We start from the raw sequence: 21,871 nt of genomic DNA, 5'->3' as shown, positions 1-21,871 counted from the left end.
ATTTATAATTTAAATATGTTCAAGATTCGAATGGGTTTTACTAGATTATTATCGCATTGCTTAGATTGTTCCATGAACTATTAGTTTGTGAAGAAGGTTGCATACATTTAGGCTGCGCAAAGAAAGCATCCCTTCTTAAGATATGCAAATTGTGTTAAAGTACGTTAAGCAACGCCAGAAGTTATACTATTTTCGAATAATAATAAGCAAAGGTGTTAATAAAGCAATAAATTGCATACCTCAAGGCGTCCAGCCATATATACAACCGTAACTGAACTTCTTAATCTTCTTTAGCTCCAAAACTAATGATTGTAAGCTTGTTGAACAATCCGTAGCGAACCTTCCAAAACATTAAATGATGCTTACAATGCAAATCTCCCAACCCACAGCTAAATATTAATATCACAACAATAAACTTATTTTCACAAGACTTAACAACACTCCCACCACTGATACCTTCACCCTTAGACGTACACTTCACCCCGTACCAAACTTAGCAACTCACAAACTAAGACATCTTGACACGATGTCAATTCCCTTATTTCCAAGACCACGATCTCACTGCAAGTTTCATCACGTTTTACGCAAACTTCCACCCCGGCGTGGTTTTTGATAAGCTAAATTAAATATTACCACTCTCCCACGCCAACTCCCCACCAACCTTGCAGTGGAACCATTTCCGGAACCTCCGGGACGATGCCGAGCGCAATGAAAAAAGTAGAAAAAAGTGTCCGCGCGGAAGCGTTGCTCTGCGCGAGTGCAACTTTCAATAGTTCTTAATTTGTTTAATCAAGACGTAAACTCTCACCGCGCGGCCCTGGTACTGAGGTGCGGAAAGTGAAGAAAAAGGAAATTCTTCACCACTTTGGGGGCAAGAAGAAAAACAAACGCCCGAGAGTTGCTGGAATTTGTTTTGCTTGACTCGATGCAATACGGGCCGTACTGTGCGACATCAACTAGAACGGAGAGAGAGTTGAACAAAGCAAAATTAATGCTTGTTCCAAATGCACACGGCAAACGGTTCGCTGCGCGGTGCGGTGCTCGGGCGTATTACACTGCACTGCTCAGCATAATTGCCATCAATATTTGCCATGCTAACGATGCACTTAATTATCGCTGATTGATAGTGCCATAATCGTTCCTGCTGTCCAAACACCGGAGTGACCGGATCGTGGAACAAAATTTATGATTTGTTTGTGCGTGTCGGTGTCTAGTCGAGGTGGGTTCGAGCGATTGCAACCGAATAAGTGCGCTAGTTAATTGAATTCATGTGACATTAAAACCAACACCGCTCGGAAGTCATGGTGAAGGATTAAGAGATTAGTGAATTTCAATACGTTTGTAATGTTTTGAAATTTTCCCACACATCGATTAAAAAATCGCTTTAAAAAAAGCAACAGCTTTAATGTGGAAGGCGAAATGAACTCATTTGCTCCATCAACACGGACTTCCAAAAGCCAAATCAAATAAACACATTAAGCTCATCTTCAAATACCGATCCACCCTCGCTCGGTGTGTGTATAATGCGAGTCGAGCAGCAACAAAAACGGAGAACGGACACAAAAAATCGCCAACGCAAACTGGTTGGTCCTCGAGCATCGGGAATGATTCTGCAGCGGCCATGGTACTGCACCGACTGCAGCCCCAAAATGCAGCAGCAAACGAGCATCAATAATAGATCGAACTTGACTTCTGTCGACTTCAACACACACACACACATTCACAAGGACCAATTCCAGCATGGTCTGGTCGCTTGCAGCAACCGGTGCAGCATCCGAGATGGTCAAATTCCATTAGCGAATTACTATTGCGTCGTGGAAAAAGTGCCAATTTCCGTTTGGGTTTTCAGGGCTCATCTCCTGCCCCCTCTCGCTGTCGCTGATTGTGTGCGCATCTCCCTTTACCTGCTCTTGGGCGGGGGTTGCAACGACTGCAAACGGGCTGGCTCGATAGCTATAACCTCAAACTGACGTGCAACATCACAATGCACTCATTGCCCCGTTTGCACTTCGGTGCTTTGCGTAGCGGGGCGGCACGGCACAGGGAGGAACTGATCTGGCAACGTTCGATCTGCTGCTCTCTTTTTTTTTTTCGTTACGTTTCTCTTCCTTTTTGACTACACGGTGGAGTTAGCTTGACGTTCCGAAACCCGGTACCCGTCCTGGGAACGGAGCTGAAGAGAGCCACCGTTTGCTTAATTTGATCAATCCAATCTGTGTTCATTTTGCCGGGACCCGTCGTTTTTGGGAGGAATGGTGGTGCAGTTTGTGTGTTATCGAAAGGCAGGCTAATAGGAATTTATTTTTCAGCGGATCAACTGTAGATCAGCTCTTTATTTAATCAAGATCAAGGGTGAAAAAATGATGCACAATGGAGCTTCTGATTTGATTATCGATACACACGCCTTGCGGATTTGTGTAGGGAGCAGAATGGGTGAGAAAAAGAGCATTGACACTAGCTGCAAATGCACTTATTTGAATTAATATAACAGCCCCGATGAACGTATGCAGTCTTACATCACGAAGTAATCGACATTTTAAGGCCGGGCTACATTGATCGTACTCGCACGCGTAATTTTGATTTTCACCAGCGCATCTGGCGGCGGCTGACCGAAGCATTTTGCCAAACAATTTGGAGCCGCTCCAGAAAATACGTTAATTTTCCATGTTTTTTACTTAAATCGGAGGAGAAAAGTTTTGTAAAACGTAGATACACATGTCTTGCACGCATTGCATCCATTTTTGCAATGGAAAACGATGGAAAAACTACTAAATTTTGAGATCCGGCAGGTCCATTCCCTCGATGACCAAAAAAAGCTTTCACCAGCCGCCGCCAGATGCGCTAGTGAAAATCGAAATTACGCTTGCGAGTACGATCAATGTAGCCCGGCCTTTACACTATTTGCAGCTCCGAATTTTGATTGAGGTTTTAGAGCAAATACCCGAAGAAACAGCAATTATCACTTAAAAAGAAAGAATACAAATGAGAAATAGATGTGAAATCATATTGATTTCATCATGAACTACTTGAAGAGCAGATGATAATGATGAATGGTTAGAAATGTAAGTGTCCGGGCAGCGAAACGCTTGGTTTGGTTTGGTTTCTTCCTTATTGACGCAAGTAAAGTGAAAAACTGTTAACATTTGTCACCGAATTCTTGCTATGGAGAAAGGTTCTTTGGCTGTCGCTTCATAAACTATTAAAAAAAATCATCAAAATTACTCAAAAATAATAAAATACTATTTGCATACCTGCAGGCGTATACTTTTAACAATTTACTAAACGACTCTAAATGTATGCAATATGGTGTAAAGAAAACTCAGCACTATAATCGCAGCTTTAGTTTGCTGTACGATGATGTTCGTTACATTACACATTGAAATCTATTCCACAAAAATATATTTAGAATATTTACTTGACGTTTTGAGACAATTTTGTTTCATTTCAAATACATTAGAATTGCATTATTTCAAATTGAATAAAATATTTTATAAATATTAGCAATGATAAACGCCGTCTATTTTACATGCAACCTTGCACAGACTTGTTTAATTTCGGTATCATTCTAACATTGAAGCCCTTATTTAATGTTTCAACTCCACTATCATACGAGCTGGTTAATGCAGACCCTTTGTAGCAGTCCTCATTACGCACAACCGGCGCGGAAGGCATTCATTGCAAGCTAATGCGCCATAAACAGGGCCCCCACCACCAGCAGGCAACCTCCCCAAATGCACTAAAATGCATTAATGCAACAGGGACTAACCATAATGTGCATTGGAGGGGCCTTTGCCACTCTAACTCCTAACTCTCTTTCCCTCCTAGACGTTCACGGGGCTAATGTGTATTTCTGCGAGTGGAAGTAATTTCCACCGGAATGGTTTAAATTTAGGGGTTCAGCAGCACGGGAGCAGTGTAGTACAGAAATCTATTAAACAAATGACTTTACTGCACAGCTCGCCGTTCTCCGTTTCTTTCTTCTCCTTCACACTAACAGCACCAAACAAAAGTCCCTCCCGCAGTGGCAAAACAGCCAAAAGGTACCCCAATCTGCCGGGAGCGGTAGAAACTTTGCTAAACTGCAAAGTCAACAGTAAATCACTCCCTCACGAATTGAATTGAAGGTACTTTAGTTAATTACGCCGCTGCATCTGGAACGTAACGGCAACCTCCCGGAACACGAGTGCAGGCAGTCGTATGCATTTCGAATCAAAATTAGAAGGGAGGAGTGCTCGCCAAATGCCGGCTGCAGTTCGGAGAAGACCGCTATCCGATTGAGGAAGATTGAGCTAATTCGAGTGCTCGTTTGGTTGTATTATCTCGACGTAATCTTTCCCCCCAAAACGCGTCTTTGCTTCATCTCTGAAAGCAAAGCGACTGATAAATCTTTATTTACTCAGTCAATACTCATCCTGACGTTCTATCCTCCCCCCAAATAAATCGTATCGCAAACAACGAACTTTGTCGCCCCAAAACAGAACCATCTTTCTTCCCAGCTTTAAATAGCTTTGCTTGAAACTTTTGCCCCCGTTTTTTTAGGCACAAAAGCGGGCGCTCGATTCGATTTCATGCATAACCTCGTCCTACTGCCACCTTGCTGGCGCAAAACTGAGCTCATTTTTGCCCAGCTTCCTTGCGTTCTAGGCATGGTGGAAACAGCGAAGCAAGCAAGAGCATCCGTTAATTGCTACCAGCAGACACACACACACAGCGCGAAAATCGAAACCATTCGCCGCCGTCCCGCAGCAAATGATGTTGAACGCTTCAACACCAGGGAACGCTTCTCCCGGCATGGCATCTCACCTCTCCCCCGCACTGACTAATGCTGACCAGCTGCCGCGCGACCCGGCATTCTTATCACAGCCAGCGGACTCTCCTGGCAGGCCTCCTGGCCTGATAAATGTGACCGAAAAGTTCTTCAATCGGAAAATGATGCGAATAATTTGAATAATTTGATCACGATCCAGCTCAGCCTGCTTCCGCCCCGTTTCCCCGTAATTTGTCTTTCAACTTTTCCCTCGCCCACTGTATTGCCGTCCAAATTGTAGGGGTCGAGTATTTCCACTGTGGGTTGTGCTGTTTTTTTTTATTCTGTGTGATGAGTAAATAAATAAAAGAAATCAACACTTTTTCGTCCGAAAAATCGTCATTCGAAAGTTGGGAATAAAATGAATAACAGCAATTGCTATGGATTTAAAGGTAGGAAAGAACAAATAGGAAAATGGAAGTGACATAATGAAACGTTCAAAACCTCACGCTCAGCCAAGGTTTATAGTCAGTATAATAGCTTTATTGTTTTATCTTTATCGTACAGTGTAATAAAAAAGGCTGTTTATACATTTCATGAAGAAATTTTGAATTATAAAGTTCCAATTCATTTTTCGTGCCATTTGCTTGGATTACTACAATCACCGAACTGAAATATGCTTGATGCTTTAAAATCAACAGTAATATCGGTTTATAAATAAAAACAAAGAATTGTTATCCAATCAGGGAATATCCGAAAAATATTAAATTATTGAACTCTTTAAAACATTTAAATCACCAAAATAATGTTCAAACCATATTCTTGAAATGTTCCCAAATTATATTTTATTTTCATATTAATTTAATATTCTTGAAGATAAATTAATATTATAGTGTTATTCAAAAAAAGTTTAAACTGGCATTACTTGCCCTTCGATACCTTTTTTAAAGCACACAACACATGGTGGCAATGGTCAACACTTGAAATAAATTAAAAACAAGCCCAAAAATCCCCAAAACCTGTGGTCTGCCCCACAACTCTTACGCACGCAGGAATAAAATAATATTCTGCCCCCTCGGAAAATATAAAGCAAAAAAAAAAACTGCCGATGGTTCCCCACCGCTTTCTAATGGAACGCCACAAATCGTTTCAATTCCAATATCATTCTCAATTAAGCTAAATTATTATTGTCCCCGCCAACCTGCCAGGGTTCCACCTCAAACCTTTTGCGTTATATTTTTTGTTTTCGAATATTTGCACACTTTTCCTGAAGTTTGTTTCAAGAGGAAATCCCATGGTTCCACTCAATACCGCACCGTTGACTGCAAAATAGATACTCCAACGCTATTCGTTTTGCGAAACGGTACAACCATCCACCACCGCCCGTCCGTTCTGCACTGTGTTTTCCCTCGGCACCGCACTCCGCCGCACAACGTGAGGAAAAGCTCGACCCAGAGCAGAGCAATTCTCCTATTTTCCCCCTCTGTGCACACGCAAAACCATAAGTAGATTTATGGTTAGAATTTAATTGAAAAATTTGGAAATTTATTCCAAACCCAGAAGCCCCAAAAACAACTCAGCACACCCGAGCGGGTGGCCCACATTTTGCTGGTGCTCGTGGGATGTCCTCCACGCGGGTTCACTGGATGGACCCTCGTCTTACCACGTCCTTCTCGTCCCCGTGAACCACCGAAATGGACACGAGACGAGATTCAATAAACACTCCACCACAGACACACACACACATACACACCCGCTCACCCGGACACACTTCATTCGTGCCAAATACCGTCGTCTTTTCGGGCGCTCTCAGTCAGTGATTTGTGCAGCAAAGCTCCTGCCCTCCCGAAAATTGGTTTTCTTGCGCACTCGAACTCCGAACAACTTTCGCCACCCTCATGGGGAGGGTACCCTGCACGACCCAAAGGGAACTCCCCCAGTGCCGGAGATCGAAACCACTTCAACCGCGCGCCGGATGGAACTGTCACGTTGTCTCGGTATTTTGGGTTCTCCCGCCCGTGCTGGGCTGTGTATAATTGATAGTTTGACTTTTCCTCGTGCGGACCCACTATAAATCGTACTCGGGCACTTCTTTTCGGGGAGTGAGGGAGGAATCGGCCCGGCAGAGAGGTACTTGAGACTGTGTGACCGAGAAGCGGGTAGTATTGTTTATTTGTGCTTGGCTTCGGGGTACCGAAGATTAACATCCCAAGCGTATCTGAGCTTTATTTATTTTCAGAATAATCCATCAGTTGGTAGATTTATCGGAGCTTCTGTCCGAGTGCCACACAATTAACTTCAAACTCAGCTTAGTATAATGCTTGCAAGTGGAAGGTTAATTAGTTATTGGTAGCAGGATTAGGTTAGATAAGGCAATGAGTTAATAACTAAAGAACAAACTGAAGAACTACATAACTGAATAATTAAAGAACTACAAAAGTAAAGAACCAGGTGATTACAGAACTAATTTACTAAAATAAGAAATAATCAATGAATATGTAAACCAAGAGTAAAACCATAAGAACAGAAAAACTGAAAAACTATTAGCATGGAAAACTAATTAAAACTGGAGGCCTGAGCAATTCAAAGAATGATATTAACCAACTGCATAAATAGCGTAAGAATTAAAGAATTAAAGAATTAAAGAATTAAAGAATTAAAGAATTAAAGAATTAAAGAATTAAAGAATTAAAGAATTAAAGAATTAAAGAATTAAAGAATTAAAGAATTAAAGAATTAAAGAATTAAAGAATTAAAGAATTAAAGAATTAAAGAATTAAAGAATTAAAGAATTAAAGAATTAAAGAATTAAAGAATTAAAGAATTAAAGAATTAAAGAATTAAAGAATTAAAGAATTAAAGAATTGAAGAATTAAAGAATTAAAGAATTAAAGAATTAAAGAATTAAAGAATTAAAGAATTAAAGAATTAAAGAATTAAAGAATTAAAGAATTAAAGAATTAAAGAATTAAAGAATTGAAGAATTAAAGAATTAAAGAATTAAAGAATTAAAGAATTAAAGAATTAAAGAATTAAAGAATTACAGAATTAAAGAATTAAAGAATTACAGAATTACAGAATTAAAGAATTAACGAATTAACGAACTAACGAACTAACGAACTAACGAACTAACGAACTAACGAACTAACGAACTAATGAACTAACGAACTAACGAACTAACGAACTAACGAACTAACGAACTAACGAACTAACGAACTAACGAACTAACGAACTAACGAACTAACGAACTAACGAATTAACGAACTAACGAACTAACGAACTAACGAACTAACGAACTAACGAACTAACGAACTAACGAACTAACGAACTAACGAACTAATGAACTAAAGAACTAATGAACTAAAGAACAAAAGAACTGAGAAATAAAAACTAGTTAAATAGCTAAGGATACAATCAAATAACCAAAAAACATAAGAACTAACTAACAAAACATGTAAAAAAACTTAATAACGCAAGAACCAAAGATAGTGAAGAACTTCAGAAATAAATAACTAATCTAATACAAAGCTGAAGAATTAGAGAACAGAAAACAACAGAAGCAGTAGTGAAGTGAAGTGAAATGAAGTGAATAAGTTAACGAAATCAATCTAAAGATATTAACTGTAAAACTATGAAAATTAAGGACTAACTTACCGATAAACTAAGCATTTGAAAAAATAAGAAAAAATAATTAACATTTTAAAACACAATGTTAATTATTATAAAATGTTAAATTAAACAATGTTTTGGGATACAAAATCATACCAAAATCATTCAGGACTAAGACAGAAGCACGCTACGCACTAGAGTAAAGAGAAAGGTACTAAAAAAAATGAAGCTCGAAACAACCAATTACACAGCAAACCGGCGGCACTGCAACGCAGTTAATCTGAAGCCTGTCGCAGAACCGAAAATTAATCAAACCTCTGGCGTCTGTTTGCTTAATTCGATTCAAGCATCCGTCGAAACCACGTGTCCCCGCGTACAACTGAACCACTTCCCTTGAGCCACTCACAGGCGCAACCACGCACGATCGGCCCCATAACTAGAGCACACCGCTCTCCGGTCCAAAAACCCGTTAAACACCGTCGCCACAGCTGACCGAGCATACATCCGCTCCTTTTTGCGGATGCTGGATTCGGTTACGCGGGCGAATGGCTTCTCTTCTGTGACTGTGGCTGACCTTGGCTACGCACCGCAGCCGAACCGAAGAAGCAGCAGCTGCTGCTGCGCTCGCATCTTGGCACTACCGCCGTCTGTGGTGCGTCGCAGACGGACCAGACAGCACCAACAGCAGCAGCGACAGTACGCTGCGGTCTAATTATTTTGATCTGAGGGTTTTGATGACGCACGAGGGGGAAGGTTTTATTAGTGCGTTCCATCCCTCCGCACAGGTACTTTGCATGCGAGCTTCTGCTTCTCTCCCCCCTCGTACGTGCAATAGCTTCTGCCCGTGATTGACGGTTTGGCCCGCGTACCCGAGAGTGAATGCACACGCGCGCCGAAGGTTACCCCTCTCGTTAAATCTGGAGCCTCGGCGAGCAGCGACGTTTTATGCGCTCGCTTAAGGTTAAGTTCTGGAGCTCAAGGGAGAGATATTGAATGGATGGGTTTTGTCGGTGGCCGGTGACACAAGTGAAAGATAATTCCGTGAAGGTGTTAATTCGGGCAAAGTTATGCGATGTAATGGGTTTGTGCAATGGTCGCAAGCTCGTTTAAAGCTAGGCCCCGAGCTGGTGATGCTCGTAATGCATTCCCAGCACGAAACATTAACACCTTTACGAGCAAATCGGAAATGACATTAGGAAATGACATGGATTGAGTTTGCCGAACTAAATCCAATTTAACAAGCATCCATTCCACAAGATGACTATTCGACAATCAAATGTGGAATGCTACGTGCGTGTCCCACTGCCTGTCTAGTGACTCTAATTAAAACTTTCCTCCTGAACGTGGTTACACTGTCACCCATCATTGACAGCACCCGGGATCGAAATTCACCCACCGAAACAGACAAAACCGATGCGTAATCAGTAGCAGGATAAGCCTACATTCCTGCCCGTCGCAGCAGAAGTCAGCCGGTGTGTGATTTTCCACAAACGATGTAGCATTCTGGAACTAAAATTAGTTCTTGGGTCCAAAGTGGAGTTTCAGCCACCGTTGCATACAATGGCACTAAGCAGAAAAGCATTCCCATTGGACGTTTTTTGTTCGAAAGGCTTAAAAAGCTACTGGAAAAGGTTATAAGATACATTTTCTATGAATATTTGCATACATTTAGGGTTTTTTTTAATGAGATTTGCCTACTTTTAGGATTATTTCAATTAAACATATGCTTAAAAAGCATTTTTAAGCCTACTTCACACAAACAAACGCATAGAAACCAGCTTAAGAAGACCTAATTCTTGAGTTATTAAACCACCTTAACAAGCCTGCAACGAAGGTTTGTTCCTTCTGCTAGAACCGTCGAACATTCCCTGCTCAAATGTGAGTACGTGCTAGACAAGTTCATCGGAACGGAACGATATGCAGCACGAAATAGATTTGTTTCTTTGCCCCCCAACACCCCAAAAAACGGTCCCCTTCGCCGCAAAAACTTCTAGGGGAAAACGCATCCACGCACAATTTCCAATCCAACGACATTCGACGTCCGTTCTTCTCCTACGCCTGCTCTATTGAAGCGTTAAAATGCTGCCACCGAGACACACAAAACCGTTTTCCGACCACCCGGTCAGCCGAGGTGAAAAAAAAACAATGGATTTCAATCCTCATTGAAGGATTGTAACACCGCATCCTAATCGTACGGCACCGACATCCTCGAATCGCTCTTGCCGTCCTTGTGTACGTTGGTACACGGGAGCCTCGGCACACATACGTACGAAGGGATTTTACGGGCATTTGCGCCGGCCCGTAACCGAAAGACAGATGTCCAACTCATTTAGTGTCTGTCAATGGAACGGACGGACAGCCGGAGCGGGACAGGCACAGAACGAGGCACAGAACAACAGACCGACGTCGTTCCCATCTTGGCCGGTGTGTGCTGGTGGAGCAAAGCAGTTTCTAGCCCGGGAAGGTGTTTGCCGGAACGTGCCGGAATCGTGTCCCGCCAGTTGTGTCGTGCGCGAACAACGTACGCGCGATGCCAAATGGTGAGAGAACCCTCGTAGCGTAGGGTTCTGAAGTTTAGATCTTGGAACAAAGCGGTCTTGAAACATGTCGCACCCGATTGTTTGCATGGTTTGGTTTGGATGCTTTTGCACTGGGTTGGCAGTTTGGTGTAGTCGGGTGTTCGCCAGCCGGGAGAGCGAAGGGGGAATTGGAGCAATCAGCTCAATCGGTTGTGGGTGTGATTTTTCGTGCCAGGGAGTTTGGATTTGTGACAGAGCGTGTGGTTCTTCACTGTGATGCTTCGTTTGTATTGATGAAATTGAATGTTGAGAAAAGTTTTTAATGGATTGAATGGCTGTTTTTACGCCATTTGGGCATTTGTTTTGATATTTAGAGCTTTAGTTAAGGAGGTAGCTTTTTTACATTATTTTAAACCTCTTTCATGCAGAAGAAACCTTGAAATATTTAATTTTTAATAGCTTATCTTGTATCTAGTCCTTTATTTGAAAGAAAGTTGCACCCTTTAAAGCAGCGATGTCAAACTCATTTGACCCCTCGGGGCAAAATGCTACTGAAAATAGTAGCACGGGCCGCAGCCAAGTATTTTATGATATTATATGATCCAAAAACCAGATCTTTATCAGTTTCAACAGAGTCATAAGCCCACCTGTTTTTTTCTCTGAACACATTGATCTTGGTAGGATGCCTCATGGAAAGCTTGTGATCGTTTGTAACAGCCAATCAAAATTAATACGTGTTTGTGCTGACATCTGATTTCATCTGTTCTCTAAATGTTTTGCACAAGTAAGATGTTCTAAGCTGCATCGATACGTAAAGAGGACTTCGACCTTTCCTAAAACAATATGCCACAAGAATTAAAAGCTTGCGTTTTAAATTCCTGTTGGTTGAGTGATTTTGTTAATTTTTCCAAGTCGGTTTCGTATAGAAATTTCTTTTTTTGTCACAAAGTACTTTGATGTTCCAAAACCTCATTCCGTAAGATACTTCCGGACATTCCGGGTTCTATACATTAGTATGAGATTGAAGCTAAAATGCGAGTTGTTTCTTTACAAAAATATTCAATTCAACAAATAAATGTTGGCTCAAGCGGTCGTGGGCCACTCCGAAAGACCTCGCGGGTCACATTTGGCCCGCGGGCCACTAGTTTGACATCTCTGCTTTAAAGCATGGCACACAATCACAATCACAAATAAATGTAAGACCTTGCAAATAACCTTCCGTTAGTTATCCGGAGCTTTTGCCATTGTTGACAAAGACTACCGTGTAGGCATGGTTTTCGTTTCTTCAGGATGCTCAGTTCCTGGCTAAATCGTCAAAGCGCAATAAAAAGATAAAACATAATTTAAACACTACCTCCATCAAAGAAGAAAAGCGAGGTCAACAACTCAATAACCTCACAATGAGTGACAGAAAAAGGATTAAGATGTACTTATTTTTCTATTTTTTACATGAATAAACCCAATTACTCGCCAATTACAATTAGCCGGTCTCGTAGTATAGTCGTCAACTCGTACGAAGTAACAACATGCCCGTCATGGGTTCAATCCCCAAATAGACCGCGCCGCCATACGTAGGACTGACTATCCTGCTATGGGAGGAAATCAATCAGTCACTGAAAGCCAAGCCCACAAGTGGGTACAGGCAGGCCTTGACCGACATCGGTTGTTGAGCCAAAAGAAGAAGAAGAAACCCAATTACTAAGTGCAAAAAACAAGAGCCAGGCAGTTCAAATCTTAACGGTCAATTCGGGTGCAGCCGCGCCCTCTGTTGCCGGTGCACCGAAACAAATCTAAACGCTCGTTAGATCGCTTTAGCAGGGCCGGGCACCCAGTGTTGCCTACGTGTCTGTCGTTTTTTGAATCGAATTTACTGTACAACGGTCAGTAGACTAATTCCGAGTGCCAAAAACACACTCCACTCAAGCACACACCAAATCAAGAACAAACCCCTCACCATTAAACCACCCCATTTAAGTTTGATCTTTTATCACCCTAATTGGTGATTAGAGCAGCATGCTGCCCAAATAAAACCTCAACTATTGATTTCCGCTTCAAAGATCATTCTGCCTCCCAGTGTGGGGCCACCAACCAGCCTGCCCCCCGTCCAAAAGGGACTGGCCTTTCAATTAAATCCCCCAAGCCTTTCCCATTCGATTGTGTGTCCTTGCTCCGCGCATTCGGAAACCGTTCCGGAGCCGGATCATAAAAAGTCAACCCGCAGCAATACCCTCCCACCCGGGCGAGCTCATTCTAACTGTTACTGTTGTTGTTGTTGTTGTTTGTTGTGCCGTACCAGAACCGCGATCACCGCGCGCTGATTCTTCCCGTTCGCTTCAGGGTTGATCCACATATGACTGCGAGCGAAGGGTGGGTGGTGGGTGAGTGGTATATGATCTCATCTCAAACATTCGCTTTTTTTTAAGAGAAGAAGGCCACAAAATTGAACCACCTCCTCCAGCTTTTCGGCAGAATCTTGAGAAAGGCACACATCACCGAAAAGACACTGTTTTCGATTGTATTCTACGGCGAGAACGGGGAAAATTCGTTCAAACTACGCGCGACTAGCTACAGAGAAGGTCGCGCGTCGTGCGTGCGGGTGGGTGGCTAAAGGGGAACACTCCTCACGCCGCCTGGAAAAGGGGGAAGCGCTGCACGGGTCACACAAACAGCATCCAACACAGGCAGTGAGGGTGACCGGTATCCCATCTCCCTCGAAGCATGGGCACACGATAACTCTTAGTTTCTCTCTCTCGCTCTTTTGAGCGGGGTGTGAGATCGCGAGAAAAAAAACTCATCTCAAGACACCCCCCTTTTTCACCCGCAAAACACCGCCCCCCACCCCCACGATCCGATTGAATTAGAAGGGAAGAGAAGCTGAGATCTGATGATTGTTGTCTGCTGTGCGGGAGCATAACGTAGAGGCAAACGGGGCAAAATGAGCCTAAGGGGCAATATGGGCACCCTTTATTTAAGCATAATTTCACAGCAAGGATAACGTGTAGTCTTTGCAGTGTTCTATGAACACCATGTAAGTTTTATAACCCGTAATTTAGAATAATAATAATAATAATAATAATAATAATAACAATAAGAAGAAGAAAAAGAAGAAGAAGAAGAAGAAGAAGAAGAAGAAGAAGAAAGAAGAAAAGAAAAGCATGTATGTTTTACCACTTCGAAAATAAGTTTTAAGTAATGTCACATGGATGCGTGGAAATTGAACAAGGCATATTTTGAAAGCCAAATGAATGCGTACTTTTATTAATATAACAAATATTATGAAAATGCTTCACGTGGGGCAAAATGGGCAGTCATCCTTGGGGCAAAACGGGCAGTCATGCTTTTGGCACTTGGTGAGGCTATGGTGTTGTATTTGTTCACACAATAACGTTAACAGACACAGCTTCAAAAGATTCTATTTAGTAGATTGAAACGTGTATTTTTATTTTAATCATACATTTCTGCAAAAAATTGAAGGGCTTTCATGAACAGCAAAACACAAAATAGGAAAAGAATACATTTCACGAAACGTGCGCAAAAGCTTTGACCTTTACCTAAGCGCTATTGTTGTGTCCCACATTGCACCAGTCTTTTGACGATTCACGTTTTGTTTACATATGCCAATTTTGCCCCAGGGCTATGCCCATTTTGCCCCGCGTGTCAAAATAGCATCACGTGAAACATCATCTCTTATTTTACACCTTTTTTCATATGTGCACGTTATTTCAGGCTATAGGTCGCTTTAGACCTTGCATGAAATTGAACGTGAAATTTTGGTTTTTTTTTTTTGCTATATTTCATTGAATATGAAACATAATGTCGCTTAACGTACATCAAAACAAAGGATATTCAATTCCCCGACTATTTAAACTGAAAAACATTTAGGAATAATGAATTGAATGCATTTCCTTGTGATTCCCCGTTGACCATTATTTTTTCACCGAGAACAAAGCGGAGGAAATGCATTTAATTTATTTATTCAATATCCTTTCTTTTGGTGTCCGATAAGCCGTATTCTGATTAATATTTAATGAAATGTGTCAGAAAAACTTAAAATTTCACGATCAATTCCAATGGAGCTGTAACGCGAGCTTATGTTGGTATTTTTCATTTTTACTTTCATTTTCATAAATTTCCATGAATGAAAAACGTTGCAATTTTAATCATTAGATCAATTAGATCAATATGACATATAATGTGATAATAATTGTGTTTTGTGTAAAAAATCCAAGCAATAATCGTTAATCTGCTTAACATGCCCATTTAGCCCCGCTTTCCCCCTACCTCCGGCGCGTGTGTGTGAGCGGGACGGTGTACGTCTAGTTGGTAGCATACGAGCGCTGCGCTCGATCTTGCGAGCGGATGCGGGCTTGAATGAATCAGTATGTGTTGACGGTTGCACGCGATCAGCACGTTTGTGGTTCTGTGTCGCAGAGCTCGCATGGGTCGCAGCGGGGTCGCTGCGAGTAGTAGTAGTACCTTCGTTCTACTGTAGTGTAGTGTACTAGTGTGTCTTGTGTCCATCAAACCAGTGTTTCGATCGATTGATTCTATCCTTTTCCCCCCCTATCTTTCCCTCGCGTAACACGCTCTCTGTGTTTGCGCTGCGTTTGTGTGTGAATAGTGATTAGAAAGAAGGTGCGAATAAGATCCCAATTATAATGTTCTAGCACGGGTGGCCCCCCAAGCGGGGGAAGAGGGCCTTGAAGATCGTGCGAATCAGACAGAAACAAATGAAAAACGGTGTGACTTCTGGTGTTAATTATTTCTTAATCAAGAACCGTGCCGCACGAGCAAAAACCACCTCCGAAGGTGATGCATGTATCACCACCCTCTCTCCTCTCTTTCTCTCTCCTGGTGCTCCCTCCCTTCACAAACCGTTTGAGATCCGTTTGCTTAAACATCGAACAATGCTCGAAAGGCCACAACAACAGCACGGCGCGCTAGGCAAGCAGAAAAAAAAACCAAGCCGTCCAGACATCAACACACAATCGGCGGGGCCCCAACAACAACGACAACAAAAAGCGTTCTCTCTTTCTCACGTTTCTCGGTGCTTGACATTTACCCAGATCGGTTTGGTGCTATGCTGCTGCTGCTGTGTGTGTGTGCCCCTGTGCTTCTGACTTACTATTTCTCGATCGCCCTCCAAAGCACAACCTCTTCCCCGGCGGCCCCGGCACATTGATCACATTGAGTTTTGCAATTGAGCGAGGAGGAGGAGGGGGGGGGGGGGTAGGCGTCCGCCCGCAAAAACCGAACGCTCCGAATATTGGGTCGTGCGCGGTGTGGTCACAAATTAGAGCGAACCACCCTTGCCACCCTCTCCCGCCCATGCACCAGGATCGATACAAAAAAACATCAAAGACGTAATATTCTGCCCAGCCCAAAACATAAGGAGGCCCTGCCCAAAAAGGCACCCGCTGCCTCTAGTGTGTGTGTGTGTGTGTGTGAGAGTGTGTGTGGATGCAGTGCAGGCTCCCTTCTTTTAATGTGGGTGTGTCGGTGGTGTGCATTAATCATACCGCACCGATGCTGCTCCGGTTGCTGCTAGCAACACCACCACCAAGTCTCAAGGGTCAAGCGGAGCGCAAATCGTCATCGAACAGTCGCGCGGCGTTCGTCGCTTCTCGCGTCATTGAAGTCTTTCGTAGTGAACGTATCTAGCGCGCGCACAGAGCGCTTGCGAGAGGGAGAGTGCGATCGAGCGAGCGAGTGAGCGACGGTTCAACGGCGTTGTGTCCCGCGGACGACGCTACTGCCACGGGTCTGCCTGAGTCAGAGGTCTCCCGCGGCACGGATTCGTTCTTCGACGTTCGCCCGCGGACGACGGGTGTTGTGTTTGTGCCCGCAGTGTGTTTGCAGCAGGAGAGCAAGAAGAAGCAGCAACAACAAAAAGTAAAAGTTGTTTGCGCACATGCAAAGTTAGATAATAGCAATCATCTTTCGTTACATCTTCCTGTAACATCTTCCAGCGACTAGCGGCGCGGGCGCGCACGTGTGTGTGTGTAGATGTGAGTGGTGCGTGTGTGTTTGTTTCTTGCGTGGGCCAGCCCAGCAGGAGAGCAGCGACTCTTATGCGATAATAAGTGGCCTTTCCCGTTTGGACTGCTTGTTTGCATGTCGGCCGCTCTTTCGCCGAGTGTGACTAGTTTTTTGCATGTGCAGAATCCCACTGGACAGTGTTATAGTGAAGTCTGGCAGATACGCTAACCGTATGCAAATAAACAAAAAAACAACCCTGCGTGCCACAACATAAACGATCCCCCGGACGCATGGATTCAAAATCTAAAGGCCGGGCTACATTGATCGTACTCGCAAGCGTAATTTTGATTTTCACTAGCGCATCTGGCGGCGACTGGTGGAAGCTTTTTTTGGTCATCGAGGGAATGGTCATGCCGGATCTCAAATTTAAGTTGTTTTTTCATCGTTTTTTATGCGAAAACGGCTGAAATACTTCCACAATATGTTTGTCTATCAATTGCATAGCTTTTCCAGTCCAGTTTAAGTAAAAAAAATGGAAAAATAACATATTTTCTGAAGCGGCCCAAATTGTTTGGAAAAATGCTTCGGTCAGCCGCCGCCAGGTGCGCCAGTGAAAATCAAAATTACACCAGAGAGTACGATCAATGTAGCCCGGCCTTAACGTTTGAAAACCTTTTGTGCGGCGCCTCGTTTCTCTCTTCTGTTTTTTTTTTTCTTGTTTGTGTGTGGCATCGTTTCTCAAAGTGTCATCTCGCGCATAAAAATTATAACTTTATCACCGTTTCTTTCCCTCTCGCCTTCTATCACAGGCCACGATGTTTCTCCGGCGGGTCGATTCGGTAGTGTTGCTGATATTTGGGTGTCTACTAATTATAGGTAAGCCTGCAGGAGCTGGGCGTTACATAACAACACCCCTTTTCTGTGCTGTGTGCTCTTGTGTTGGGACGCTGCTGTGTTTTTGTGTGTTGTGTTGGGGATTAACTTCACTTAAGGAAGTGTGCAAATGTCGCACGATGGTGCGAACCAAACACTCGTGTGTGTGTGTGTGTGTGTGTGTGTGTGTGCCTGTTGCCCATCTGCCCATTTTGCGCAGGGGCGCACACACTTTGGTTACTTCATCTTTCTTCCCCACCAGAAGGACGTTTCCAAGGCGGGCGCTCGTGCTGGTTTACGAATCCGTTACGATGCGGCGCTTCCAAATCCGCGTGATTTATGTTTTATGGGTCCTTCCCTGGCTCCCTCTCCCTCTCTCTCTCCCTCTACTGCAATTTGAAACAAAAGCGCGCCTTGGCCGGTCTTGGCCTTGCCCATCGGTTCGGCAATTTCCTTGACTTGGTGTTTGATTTACGCGCGCCGGGCGATGGCGGCGTTTTTTTTTTTTGCTCAATGCAGGGGTGAGAAATCAACAATCTTTAAAGACTTTGAATTGTTTGTAAATGTAATTGAACTTTTTTTCAATTTATTTTATGTATGAGACTAATTTTTACAACTTATGTAATATACCAATGAAACTAATTATAAGTAAATATTTAAATTGTGGAAACATTTTACACCGTTTTCGAGCCCAAATAAACAATGTTGTGCTGCTTTTGAGCATTCTTCAACTGTGAGTAAACATTAAACGGCCAAATGAAATACTGGTACCTATCTGAACTTCGTTCAATCGTAACTAATCGTTAATTCGTTTGCTGCATGGATGATTGCTTTTTGTGTGTTTGCCAATAATTTACCTCGATACCATCAATAATTTATCGTTGACTTTTCAATAAGTACAAAATCAATAATATTCAAGCTCCAAATAATCCAATTGCAACAACATAAACAGCAAAGAAACGAACCAAACGCAAACGTAATGCAAACGTACGTTAATGTTTGGGACAGCAAATGTTTAGTTGCGATTGAACAATGTTTAGAAATGGTGTAAGTAAAAATTTTAATTTTTGGATATATCACACATATTTTAGATTAGCTTACAGGCAATGCGTTTTGACGCATTTGAATATATAAAATAAAATATTTAGTGGCAGCTATGACACTTTATTTTAAGCTGTCTGTTCAATTTTGTTTCGTGATTTCGGGTTTCGGGAAAGCAGTCAAGCAACTCAAATAACATAAATTCAGGATATTTTTTGCAATTAATTGAGCTTTCATTAATTAAATTATGTAAATTTTATCAGTTTTCAGTTTACGATTATCACAATTAAAAGATTTGCTAACTTCCAAACAAATATTTGACAAAGTTCAAAATAAAATTTGTTTACAACCATAGAAGTCAACACCAAATAACATTTTATCAATTGCTCTCCCCTGGCAAAATCACATTGAAAGCTTGTTTGGTCCATCTCTTGCCAGTCTTTGTTTTCTGTTCGTCATTTTATATTTTTTATATCACCCCACGCTGCATGCGCGCTCTCAAATCGCTAATAGATGGGCTGATAGGCTCGTTTCAGAGGCTCCCAAATTTAGCCTCCCTTTGCCGCCTTTGCATACTTAATCGCTGGCCCGTAATGCTATGCAATTAAAATATTAATATACACACACCGAACGGTCTGATTTCAAGCCCCTAACCAACGGAGGGGCTAATTTTGAACGACTAACGCTTCTTTCCTTTGGAGGGATTGTTAGGGTGGATTTCAGAAACCCGACACCAAAAAGCGATTAATTAGACGGTTTCACTCTCAAATTAATTTATAATTATTGATCTTAAGAAGAAGAAAAAAGACCCCACAGCTACCCCTTTGGCCAATCGCAGCCGGCAAGCGTTTAGTACCATTAAATTGAATTTACGATCGTCGTGTTTTCTTCCCACCTGCAAGAGCCCCCCCTCCTACGCACAGCAAAGCAGAACCGAAAATAACTCTATTAATTTTATCTCTCCCGGTCCGGCCGTCTCGTTATCGTTCAGATGGGCACGAGGAAAAAAATCGCACCAAGCGTGGTCGGAACGTGCGGACATCGAACGCACCGCAGACGAACGCCGGGTCCGAGCCGAGCCAAGATCTCGATTCGAGCAGCAGCAGCAACAGCAATCAGCAGGATGTGCCCGTCATACCGCCCGGCTTTCTGAGCCCTTCCGTGCAGGAGTATCTCGAGCTGGGCAAATCCATTCCAGGTAAGTCGTGGCTCATTTAAATGCTAATTTGCCGCCGACAGTTGGTCGCTTCTCGCTTCGGAACCTTGAGTTGCGTTTGATTGATGTATCTTTTGGCAGCCGGTATAAACAAGCACCCAAAGCATCCCAAAAAGCACACACTATTGTGGCTGGTTCTGGTTTGTTTAAGGATGTCCGTTTTGTGGGTCGATTGTTTGCGCATGTTACTTTTTCAGCTGATAATTTTTCATTATTCTCACTGTTTCGCTCCAACAAAGTTCTATGGCGCCATTACTCGAAGGCCACCAGCTTTAAGTACCTTTTGTTTTTTTTTTGTTTTGCTCTTCCTGCAACAGGCCGGCCAGGAACTGACTACCCAATACTGGCCAGCATACCGTACACGAACTTCTACTGCGACGAGCAAGAATATCCGGGCTTCTTCGCCGATATGGACACGAGATGCCAAGGTAAGGCAGCGCTGCCAAAAGCCAATCGGCCACACTCAGCGCTCAGCACGCACTAATGTTCCCTCTTAAACACTCTTCACACGCTACCGAAACAAGGATGGCATTATTGCGACATCGATGGACGGCAGGCGACGTTTCTCTGCCCCAACGGCACGCAGTTTTCGCAAGCGGTGTTCGTGTGCGACTGGTGGTTTAACGTGCGCTGTGATCTTTCGCCCCGGCTGTACTCGATCAATGCCCGGCTGTACCAGCGGCCCAAGTTCAATCCGACGCAACCGCACCGAGTCATCACCCGCCAGCTGGTGGACGAGATTTTTAATGTGTAGAAAGAAGAGGTAGCGGTAGAGCGGGGACGAGGGAGAGCGGACTCGTTCCTCTTTCCGACGTGTTAAAATATCATCACTATTTATTTTTTAGTTGGCCCGTAGTGTTGTAAGAGACGAGCGCGTGCGCGCGCTCTAATGTGACTCCGTTGCGAAGTTGTTTCGTTTGAAGTGGTTTGATTTACCAGCTCATCAATTCCCACTAGCCAGCTAGACTACACACACACACGCAGACAATTATACACATACACACACATACACATACAAGATTCTATACTTTTGTTACCAAATCGGATAAACCACGCAATCCTTGCCGACAATGATGATCTTTTGTAAATGTTTTGCCTTAATTGACTCCATACCTTCCTACGTACCGAGAAGATGCTACCTTGCTAGAAGAAGCTAAGGCATTATCCGTAACACGGTTGTATTATTGTGTAAAGTAAATGTGTAAAGTGTAATAAAGTATGTAAATATAAATTTACCACCAACGCGATGACTGCTTTCAATTGCCTTTGAAGAGAGAAATGATTAAATGGAAGTTAAAAGTGCGAATGAGGTTCGTTTGCTGATGAGAACAATTATTTTTATACGCCAATTAGCGCCCCCGCTACGGGGCATGCTAAACAGTGTTATGGTAAGCGATTGGATTGATACAGCACAGAATGTAAGATCGAATCTCGTTTGGAATCGTGTCTACTTCCAGTTCTACTTAGCGAAGTGTTTTGATGTCACCCTATATGAGCAACTGAACCATTCGGCTAACCATTGTGTGCGAAAAAGTAGATAAGTTTATTCAACAACATTTACTACTCAACAAAAAAATAATTAGTCAATAGATATATTTATCAAAATACTACAAAATATATAAATATAATAAAATGAAAAACTAAATTAGAGAAAATAGATTATAGTAGACATGCTTAACCATACATTACATTACTTGTGCTTTCGTTTTTTACTTCTAACCCTTTTACTAATACTTTAATTTTTGCAAAGCACTTCAGTTAATTTTTTATGACATTTTTTAAATGACAAAGTGACAAAATATCACACTTTCCTCCTCAAATGAAATGTGTTGGATCTAAAAGACGCATTTAACTAAATTATTCCAAATAAATCATAAAACATTCCTT

At 42.6% G+C, this 21,871-nt stretch overlaps 1 protein-coding gene across 5 annotated transcripts; it reads left to right on the top strand.

Moving 5' to 3' along the window:
• Positions 1-15,265: 15,265 nt before the first annotated feature.
• Positions 15,266-21,226, top strand: LOC1271429 (uncharacterized). 5 transcript variants are annotated; one of them, XM_061659229.1, is made up of 5 exons: positions 15,266-15,510; positions 17,664-17,730; positions 19,760-19,966; positions 20,302-20,412; positions 20,509-21,226. In XM_061659229.1, the coding sequence occupies exons 2-5, from the start codon at positions 17,670-17,672 to the stop codon at positions 20,736-20,738; spliced, it is 609 nt and encodes a 202-aa protein (XP_061515213.1). In that variant the 5' UTR covers positions 15,266-15,510; positions 17,664-17,669; the 3' UTR covers positions 20,739-21,226. The 5 variants fall into 5 exon arrangements, with proteins under 5 accessions (XP_061515213.1, XP_061515215.1, XP_061515217.1 ...); XM_061659231.1 differs by lacking the exon at positions 15,266-15,510 and adding an exon at positions 15,646-16,890; XM_061659233.1 differs by lacking the exon at positions 15,266-15,510 and adding an exon at positions 15,647-16,767.
• The last annotated feature ends 645 nt before the right edge of the window (positions 21,227-21,871 follow it).

This window comes from Anopheles gambiae, chromosome 3, assembly GCF_943734735.2.
Source record: "Anopheles gambiae chromosome 3, idAnoGambNW_F1_1, whole genome shotgun sequence".
Lineage (NCBI taxonomy): Eukaryota > Metazoa > Arthropoda > Insecta > Diptera > Culicidae > Anopheles > Anopheles gambiae.
The sequence above is the reverse complement of the archived record's forward strand: the minus strand, read 5'-3'. Positions and strand labels throughout refer to the sequence as shown.

Excerpts from the sequence above, each read along its gene's own strand:
- LOC1271429 (XM_061659229.1), top strand. The coding sequence starts at position 17,670 with ATGTTTCTCCGGCGGGTCGATTCGGTAGTGTTGCTGATATTTGGGTGT. Across the intron at positions 19,967-20,301 it reads GCTGGGCAAATCCATTCCAG|GCCGGCCAGGAACTGACTAC; the intron begins GTAAGTCGTGGC and ends TTCCTGCAACAG. Across the intron at positions 20,413-20,508 it reads TATGGACACGAGATGCCAAG|GATGGCATTATTGCGACATC; the intron begins GTAAGGCAGCGC and ends TACCGAAACAAG.